General features: G+C 35.8%; 1 protein-coding gene across 1 annotated transcript; it reads right to left on the reverse strand.

The window, feature by feature from the left end:
- Positions 1-8,261: 8,261 nt before the first annotated feature.
- On the reverse strand, positions 8,262-8,948 carry LOAG_00619 (hypothetical protein; the record flags this gene model as incomplete). The annotated part of the gene is made up of 2 exons (XM_003136159.1): positions 8,262-8,412; positions 8,782-8,948. 2 exons carry the CDS (start codon positions 8,946-8,948, stop codon positions 8,262-8,264), a joined length of 318 nt encoding a protein of 105 aa, XP_003136207.1.
- Between the last annotated feature and the right edge of the window lie 1,825 nt (positions 8,949-10,773).

A 10,773-nucleotide genomic window follows, 5' to 3' on the forward strand; every position in this document is an offset into this window, starting at 1 on the left:
AAATATGATCGCAGGTACGATCATTCCAGACTTTCTATTCTTATAGCTATATGACCACATACTGCCACAATATTGAACTGGCAATGAATTAAAGAAAATACAAAGTGCTGAAAAGGATGCTTATCGATTACGAAAGACAGGTGAGTACACGATGGAAATCAGGAAAGATATGGAGTTGTAAATAAGGAAACAAGTAAAAAGGAACAACCTGATATCCTTCGCTCACAATGGCCACATTAGCATTGATAGTGTAAAACGAAAGGTAAATTAGGAGGATTAGCATAAGCGTAACTGGTCGCATCACTGGTATTGCTTTTTGCTTGTTACCATTCACAGGGCATTACTGTTTTCATATTCATTCACAACCCAATAGAACACAGCAGAGCGCAGTAGTTGTCGAATCGTTCTCGTTAGTACAGATTGTGATCATTCATTTGCAGCCCCATTTTTTTATCGCATTCCTGAAATCAAACCAATATTGCTGTTATCATGCTTAACATATCCTTATCGTATCATCGTTACAGATACCGGTGGGAGGGATACAGCATTGAGCATCGAATGATCAAAGCAACCTGTACCACACACTAAATAGATGTTTGAGTTGGATGAAGTGAATCAAGTGACATATAAAAGGTGATAGTGTTTGGGAATTAATAATGACGGGATCAGCAATTCAAAAAAAAAATATACGGGAAAGGTGAGCAGATAAAAGCTGAAATAACACAGTTAGGTTAATCATGTATATCGATCGATTAACTGACTAGTTTGCTCGGTTAGCAAGAGATGATTGAATGCCGAAAGTCATCTGAAAATATGTGAAATTTTGAATGAATTCTTTTTCATCAATGGTCTTTCCTGACTGAGTTGAAATTTCAAATCAAAAAAAATGAAATAAAAAGCTATTTCAAAGAATTCACGTTAGCATGACGGAAATTAATAAATCAAGAAAGGATGATATAAAACCCTAACTAAAATTTTAACTATACGGTTTTTCTCATAAATCGGAAAAAGTGATGGGTAAGTTTCGATTTTACCACATCAAGGTGGCAAGAGTGTTTGGAAGAAAAAATCCTAAAAATTCAACCATTCCACTTTAGCTTTTTCGAATTCCCTTATCAGTCATCTCTGCGCGCAAGAAAAAAGAGGAATCTTTGAGTGGCATAGAAATGTATCGAAGTAAAGAAATGTGCGATTAATACGCCCTAGGATACTTCTAGCTACGCTATCCTTCAGAGAACTGCAGTTAAATTTTGTCACTTATGGAGTTTTTTGCAAAAGGAAAAAGAATGGAAGAATGATTAAAAGGAATGGAAGGAGTCTGTGAAAGGGTAGTAGCAAACCAGCATGATGGCATCAGCAATAGCAGAATGACATGAAGAATGAGAACGAACTGTGAGATGAAGGAGCACAACCTATTATCTATCTATCCATCCATCCATCCCGAGGCGATCCGTCAACCATCATGAGAAATTTGTCACTTAAAAGTGCAAAAAGCTTTTCCATCTCGAAGCAATTCTCTCCACTTATTTGCTCACCAAAAAATACAATGGGAAAAATGTAAGAAATTTACTACAGTGTAGGCATTTCAAAATATTTCCGATATGCTAACGGAAATTGATCTACTCAGTAAATTCAATAAAGTGTACTCACGTGAGACACTCCTCACGAATCCCAGTCAGTCCTTCGTCGTGTTTTCATTGGACAGGGGAGAAAAGCTAGATATACATACATCGTCGTGTCCGACAAACAACCGTCTTTCCATATTAAGAAAATTTTCTTAAGAAAGTTCGAACCAAGTGGGTGAAAGTCACTGGACCATCGGCCATGGAGCCGACCACAAATGGAAACCGGCAATTTAAAGATATCGCCTCAAAAGGGCTAATCTAATCATTTGTTTTGAGAATTGAAAATAACTGTTAAGAAAATCACCATAAAGTGAAGAGCAAAATAAAGGAGGAAGATAATTAGTTCAAACATTCGAATTGAACGGTTTCAATTTGCCTCTTAGGTGTAGCGATTTAAATAAGAGACAGGTTGGAAATGAAATTTCTAATTGCAAGTTTCATTTTGGGAATGGAACTTCCAAATATATGCTACTAATTACTAATAATAATGATAAGAATTCACTTCTATCAATGAGAAAGGAAAGGAACGATTCGTTTAAGATGACAAACCACACATTTGCTATGGTTTATTTTCCTCCCAGAAAAGGTGAAGGAAATTTTTTAAAAAAAGGAACTCGTATAAAAGCTTTTTATTACAGCTCAATTTCATGTGCATGAAACCTTAGAAACAAATTCTTTTTAAGCCAAGATAAATTCTTGAGAGCAACTTTTCATCAAGCTGAAGTACTGGACACACACACACACACACGCACACACACACACACACACACACACACAGTATACATATACACATACTTACGCATACACATACACACACATACGCCACATACAATGCGCACAACATTCATTAACGACATACATGACCACTAAGAGGAATAGAGCAAGGAGTGAAATGAAGTTTTAACCAGAAGCGCCATTTCTCAGTTTATCCAATTTCATTGAATGGTAAAGTGTTTCACTTCTCGTGTCTATTTCGCATGAAGAAGTTATAAACCGTTTTCTATAAACCAATACAAATCTATCCGTCCAGAGTACGGACTAAAACAAGTAGTATAATATAGTGGTTACGGCCACAGGAATAGCTATCAACGATTTGAGACAAGGTTCGGGTGGTGGTTCGTGTCCGCTGATATGGAATGGAACATTCCAAAGGATATCATTGCAGCAAACAATAACTGTGAATAAGTAATAGCAACGAGGAAAATGAAGCCAACAACGACTCCATTCCAACTAGTATTAATTGCTTCTTGCAAATTTGACTCGAAAAAATCTCAAATGAACTTCATTTGAACAATAACTTTTATCATATGCTAGATCAGATCATTGAATACATATGATAATGGACAATAGCAATACATTTCTCTAAAAGGCGGAAATTAACATTGGCAATGGCCTATGATTTAACAAAATTCTGTTAAATTGCAATAATGACATAACACTTCGTTAAAAGAAAACAAATAAGCAACATTTTATCGGGTCGGTCATAAATTTTGTTCAATGAGCATTAAAGGGATGGAAGAGCCAACAATGAGACAACCAAGACATAAATTAAATGTTACTAAGTCTCCCACCCTCTAAACGAATTATGCACTACCACCACACCTCTTGACCACTGCGTGTCGACTTCTCTTCTTTGGCTATGTCGCCCCCCTCCTCCCTTCCCCCTCTCCCCGCTTTCTCCCGCCGTATTTCACCCATTTGCATGCTGAAAAGTGCTGAAAAGGAGACGAGCACTGTGATACCACATACACATACACACACACATACTGTCTTATGGTTAAGATGACCTTTACCCTTCGGTCTTTTCACCATTGACGGATTGGGTTAAATTGAGGAGAGATACTGGAGAAGTGTGAGACGAAGTAGATTCGATACAACTGCTTTTTTCTTTTACCCTTTCTTTCTACCCTCTCTCTCACAGCACCAAAATAAAGAACGGTTCAAAGCCATAGAAAGGGTCAGAAATGAAATATTTGGAATGCAGGGAAGAGGAGGAAGAATAGAAAATAGTAAGCTGATGAGGCGGGGATGGTAACAATGATTAAGTGCGCCGCTCTCTCCATCCCGCCTTCCTTTGCTTCCATTTGATGGATGGCTCAAACGACTGACTAACTGGATAGGGTTGCAAAAGCCAGGCCGAATCACAAGCAAACAATTTCTGGATGGATAGATGACTTAGTGGAAGGAAGTTCGATCCCAACCCTTAGTTATGATAGATCGTTGAAGACATTAGGGCGCATTGGGCGTACATAAAGTTTACCTTTCTCGATTCCCTCTTCAGCAAGTGAAGCGATTTCGTCCACTTAGCTTACACTTGGCGGTTAATGATTCAGCATTAATTCCCACCGCCTTCCACTCGGATACCCAGACTGGTATCTCCTTGGCTAATTAGAGCATTGCCAATCAGGATTTCCTTCTGAGTTCCTTTCTACTCTCTTTTGTCACTTCAGCTGTCATTGCTTCCTCGTTTTTGTTCTAGGCTGCTGTGCTTCGAAATCACCTTCACACTCTTTCTTACTTTTCCGATAAATTTATTGGACGACAGCATTTGCTTGCATTTGAGAAACTTCAAAGAATCAAAAGTTACAAATAATAAATAGTTATTCCAGGAATGATTTTCATCTGTTAAAAGCAAAGCTTCTTGGATTATAATAGGCATTTCATCAACCTTTTATTGTTTAGAATAGCGAGCGCAAACAGGAAAGGTCCTTTCTTTCCTTCCCTCTCAACATTCGAATAATTATTATCTTCCAACAAATCGACAGCTGGTCCAGATAATATGCATAGCATATTAGTGACTATGAAATATGGAATTTGCATATTAGAATTTTGTCTACTGATATCCGTGCAGTGCTTTTCAATCTAATATTGAAATTTAAATATAAAGACCAGAAGGGAAACATATGAAAGATACTTTAGCCTCCCTCCAGGACTGCATGGACGGAAATTATAAACTCATTTCTAGCCATGAAAGTCAAACTATTCACGTGGTCGATTTATTCCGTCACTCAAAACAGTGATGTGAATTATGGAGAAATCCATTAAATATTTCTGATTTAGCATGATTATCGCTTCGGGCCGAAAATAAACGAGGTAAATTTGAGTGAGATATCTCGGGAATAATAAATATGTGCTTTTAAATTCCGAGTCATTTCAACGAGAAATAAGATTAGCATACAAAAATTGTGATATTAGTGATGCGATTTCAACACATCTTTTCTGGTTTCTGTTGTGGCATATAGCTTCACGTAATCATACGTTACGTGAATTTCGAAACTCCTGACCCATTCCGGATATATTTTCTATATAAGCTCCTTGAAGACAATTTCCTCACTCGATAGATTACTGATTACTTGGAAGCGTTGCCCTTTATTAGTTCATTGAAGTAATTAAATCTAATACACGTTTCTTCCAGATGATGGCATGACTAAACATCGAATATAAAAAGCTTCATCTGGCACCCAAAAAGAAATGAACAAAATGCCAATTAGTAAACCATATCTTTCAAATTTTCCAGCTGGATAGGACGTCAGTTGTTGGAGTGGAATGATTTTTTTCTGTCCCAAAGAATGATGGGTTGATATTTCCCCGTTCTTTTGGAACCTGTTGACCATATGTCTCATCATGCCATCATACTGCTTTGGTCATTGATGTTTCTAACCGCCGTAACCCTTACGTGTTCAGAAGGTCAAATTTTATGAGAGAAAAAGTGGTGAGACATTTGAGAATATTCCTGGCTTTAATGATTGTACAAAATTAATATTGATTTAATATTGATTAGTACTGATTTCGATTTTTATTGCAATGATAATTTGTTAAAGCATGGGGAATGGAAGAGAAGATCTCTGTTGATAATGAGGCGGTAATAGTGTGAAATTGATAATTCTTCTCTGTTGAAATGCATATAATAGCAGTGATAATGGGTCCTGATAAATCGTCCATCGGGTACATATATCATTTCTTTTCTTCCTCTTCTCTTTGCAATATTTACGAATAAATCATTGTAATTGCCTAGTGGCTAAGTTTTATGGCCTAATAAATTACATGCTAAAGCATTGTTTTGTGATGGGTGAGAATTGTGCAATATGATGTTTATTGATCATACGTTTCGCTCTTCTATGGGTTTTATTGAAATCATTGACAATTATAAAATTGTTATTGCATTTATGTAGACAGTTGCTTCCAACAAGTGTTTAGTTACATTTATCTTTACTAATTAATTAAAGTTATTGTTATCATAATTAACAAAACATATTGAATTATCATCATTGCAACGGAAAAACAGTATTTAACCATCTGATGCAGGTTATCTTCATCGATGAGTTTTACTGCAGCTGTGTATACTTCACTAATAGACACTCGAGGAAAGTTCCTCGTAGCTAATTTAATCCAGTCACTACTGGCCACATGGTGGTCATCTCGCTTAATTATAACTTTTGATGCTTTTTCATACGGCTAATCGTTGCAGCAAATAAAGCAATCATTTTTCATCGTTGATAAATTTGTTGCAATGGACAGACAATTTACAGTTATCAGCCATAATTTTCGCATTAACCGACGCATAAGCGGGTGTTGGGAAAATTTATGGTCTGCCGAAGATGAATTTCGGAAAAAACTTTGAATTTGAATCCAGAAACCGGAGAAGTGAAGTGGTTGCTGCACGCGCTCCATTCTTCGGCTATTCCACTCAAACATTTCTTTCATCCAACTCCCGCACATCACTGTACCTTGTAGACACGGTTATATTAACATAGACACAAAAACACACGCATACATGGCTACGTAGGTAGACACGTATATACACAACGAAACGTAAACGGTGAGTCATACATGTTGAGAAGTACACCAATGCAGCGTATAGGTAAGTAGTACCGATCCGAGTTTGCGAAAATGCAAATAGAAATTAAAAAAGAGTTATGGAATGGAAATGCGCAAGTGTTTGTTCAAACAAAAAAAAGAAATTTCATCGATGAAATAATGCACGCCAGATGCATGCAACCATCATATACGCATTCCTGCATTTAGATGACCGCCTGCCTTTAGAGCAAACAGAAATGCATGCATGCATGCACACATCAACGTATTAACATTAACAATGTCACTGTTTCCGAATTTCAAAAAATATCGTTTTTCAGTATTATTTACAAGAGAAAAAGCTGCAAAAGCTTTTGATCAAAAACGTCGAAAAATAATAAGTAAGCATGGATGAACATTGCGATATGAGCCAATCTCCTTTGTTTCTGTTTAATTGGCTACGAAGTTCTGAATGATTTCATTGGAAACCTCAAATGATATATATATGCTGGTTTTGAGGTGGGATACTTTGATCATCGATAGTTGTGCCATCATCAAGATAAGATAAACTGAATGATTTAATCGTAATGGTACTATAGACAGTCTTTTATTTCTTCATATAACACTGTACAATTTAATCTTCTTTCCTCTCTTTTTTCTTCTTCCCAAAATCGGCAATTTCATTTGCATCAATTGTTACCGTCATATATTTAATTTTGAAAAAATTCAATGATTTGCTGAAATTTCATGCAAAACCATATGAATGACAAAGTTGTATATTTGTAAATTAAAGTAATATTCGAATTTAGGTTGTTCAGGATTTTGCAGCTCAATTTTGAATGAAATTTTTATAATTTTAAAAATGAATAGGTAAGTAATATTTAAAAACACACAGAAAAATTGATTGGTTGGACTCACATAGCCAAACTTTTGATATATATTCTGAAAATTTTTGGAAAAAAGGAATTTATAGCAAGGATTATTTTCTTAAAACTTGAAACTAGCCAGTAGAATCCATTTTGCTTGTTCCAAGTTTCACACCTGTTGCAGTAATTCAAGCAGTCAATTATTTGTATTACTGCGGCTGTGAGCAAACTAAACAGGGACAGGGAAATCCAGTTTTACTTATTTGCTTCACATATGTACATTTGCGCTCCAATCAAATTCACTTTATTTGGTCTATTAGCTCAAAATATTTTGATTATTGTTGTCCAGGCCTGCTTTCATGCTGATTATTGCACCTGCTCTTCTTTCATTTGAAAAATCCAATTTTGACATTTCATACAATTTCTAAATATGTTCACTTTCAAACTGTAATGGAATGTCTCCAAAAGAAGATGACTCAGCATTTAATATATTGTATCACCACCACCAATGTTCCCACAAAAAACTATGATTACTGCAAAGATAGTGCATAGAAGAAGTGATAAGGGCAAAGAACTGGAAATATCATCAAATAGCTTAAAATCTCTACTCTAGCGAATCTCGATGATATCGACAACATTACATTCAAAGATCGTTTTTAGCACTTTTAATCATTTTAGTTATACCAAAAGTAAAATGTGATTTGTTACGATGGAATTTCAATGATGAAATAAAATATTCTCATAAAATGTAAATTAATATTCTTAAAAGTATTCTTCACAAAATTACTGTAATTATTCGAGAATAGTGAAGGACTGTGATTGTTGGTGAAGGCTCTGATCCGAAGGAACACGCGCAAAGAGAAGGTCGTTTCGCAGCAACTGTTGCGCTTCATTCCAATTTCTACCGGTTTTTCTTGGATTTAATTTAATTGTCGAATCCATCCAAAATTAGCGAAAGCTTTGGAATTAGATGAAATTAACTATCAGTAGATACATTACGATGAGATTTGCGCCAATTCGTCCGCTTGAAAATTCTGAATGTTAACAATGCTGTTGTTAAATGTTCCACTAATAATCTCGATGAGAAATCCGAACTGTCACGGTTATAAGCTCTCAACATAAACTTCCTGCCATGAAAATTTTTTTTCGAATTGTGTGTGTCTTTGTATTTGTATGTTTCCATGACGCAATGCCATATTGCCGTATGCGACAACTCCGCTTTACTCCCTTCATATTTTCCTGTTTCTTCTCTTCTAATGCTCATTTATGTAGATGATGGTACTGGGCGTTGTTGCGTAAATGTACTGGATTTAAAGAAGTCTTTGTTAAAAAAAAAAAAGAAAGAAAAAGAAGGAACAGAACTAAAAAAGGAATGGTGTAAGAACAGGTCTTGCCTTCCTCTATAGCATTCTATTCCTGTTTCACGTTTGATGACTTTTGTCCGCTTTCCATGGCCTCTCCCTTTCAATCTTTAATTCACTCTTCTCCCTCCTTACCTTAGAATGTTGTGTGACAATGACCAACTGAAACATATCTGCATCATCAAAATGGTTCTCACCTTCAGCACATCCATTCGGTTATCGTATCGCATGAAGCATGCAGTGACATCTCGAGCGATCAAATGGCCGCCATCTCTTGTCTCAGATATTCTTATTGTATACATAGTTTCGTTTTTAATATCAAGGTCTTTGGCGGTGCATAATGAATCCTATAAAGTTACATATTTCACTAATATTTATAGGATAACAGTTGAAAGTTTTTTCCAGAAAACTAAGCCAAGCATGAGATATCAGTATGTAGAGCTAGCTGGAACAAAATGTTGTTTACCGAACTTATCGGGATGTTGTTAGATTATTGATTGGATCAAGTGTCAGTAGCAGTCTAATGAATTCAGCATACGAGTGTGGACTGCTCATTTGCGTAGTTCAGTTCTTTGGAGAGAGAAACGGGTCAAACTACCGATTAATACTTACATTTGACTTGATTGTCAATAATTTTGCAGTGTGTACATGAACATACATATATTCATGACCTCAATTTGCATAAGTAATGCATGCGTGCATGATGCTATCAGCAGTGTCACACATCTAAGCACTATTTCACTCCAATTAGTTCTATGGAAACGTTGCTTTTATATGATTAAACATTCAGGAGAGGTAAGAAGTACTTTACTTCCGTAGTATGACAAGAAGGAAATGCTTGTTAGTTTTGGAAGGATGGATGATGCTTCGTTTATAGTTTCATCTTTTATGAAATTCATTAATTGATAGAAATCTTTAAACTGATTTGTCTTAATTGGTATAATTAGACTGAAATTAAGACGTTGCTTAACAAAAAGATTTACATTACGTTGCAATAAATTATTCAGTTTTAGCGTAAATTAGGAAAATTCCTTCTTCTCTTCATTTCCTATACACTTTGTTCCTTTTCCGGAACTAATTTTAACGGATTATTTGATATAGTGCGCCTATTTTCATGTTCTAGGCACCGTTCAAGATACTGGAAGTTCATTTCTTTTGAAGAAAAAGTGATTAAATAACGGGACTGTTAAGAGTTTGGTCTGTTATGTAATCGGAACATTATTGGTTAATTAATGGTTTTTTTCTTCTCAAAAGACTATCTTTTCTTGTTTTTGTCACTGTTTCATCAATGTAATGCCCAAGGGCTTATCAGTGTGACAAAAGATGCATTCATCTGTTATTCGAATCACTGTTTTTTCAAAACCTTGTCGAGAAAATTCCTCTCAGAACCACACTCTGAGGAAAACTTGACGATGCTAGTTAATTTAAACAATGAAAGCATTAGTAAGCATTTGCTGAAGTAACAGAGCACTTGTTGAAGTAATAGTCGTGGTATGATAAAAGGGCAAATTCAGGAAGTACCGGTCGAAAAAGCCTGAGTACGCAGATTTCTTGCTTCATAAGGCTCTTCATACTCCATCAAAATAAACCTGCTCCGCTGGATGCATGCGACGCGGAAGAAAAAGCAATGCTCATAAAAAAACCTGTGTCTCAGCAACCATGTGTTGTGAACCCCCTTCCCACCTCTGACAGCAGGACATTTAGTTTTCTTGATAATTACCGAAAGTCGATGGATGATGCATTTCCTCCATCCCAACAAAAGCCTCACAACGACCACACAATGGTACTAGTACCGATTTTTTCCCCGAAGATTTCTTGAACATCCTACTTGTTGTTTCATTATTGCTAAGCAATAAAAATATCCCTGAGGCGTTTTTTTATTTGTACTTGAGCACTGGAACCTGTTGATGTAAACAGTGATGGATCAGATCTGTCTTTTTATCTATTCGTTTTCCTTTCCCTCTTCAATATTTGATAGTAACTTAGATTTTATCTTTACTAAAAACACAAGAGCTCCAACGGACTTACATCTTCTACAGATGAACAACTCCTTGTTCAAAAGCCATAAACAACTTGCTCCGTTGTTTGCCAAATAGCTTTTTTGGTATTTCACTTTTTCAATTTTTT

This window comes from Loa loa (assembly GCF_000183805.2).
Source record: "Loa loa unplaced genomic scaffold supercont3.89, whole genome shotgun sequence".
NCBI lineage: Eukaryota > Metazoa > Nematoda > Chromadorea > Rhabditida > Onchocercidae > Loa > Loa loa.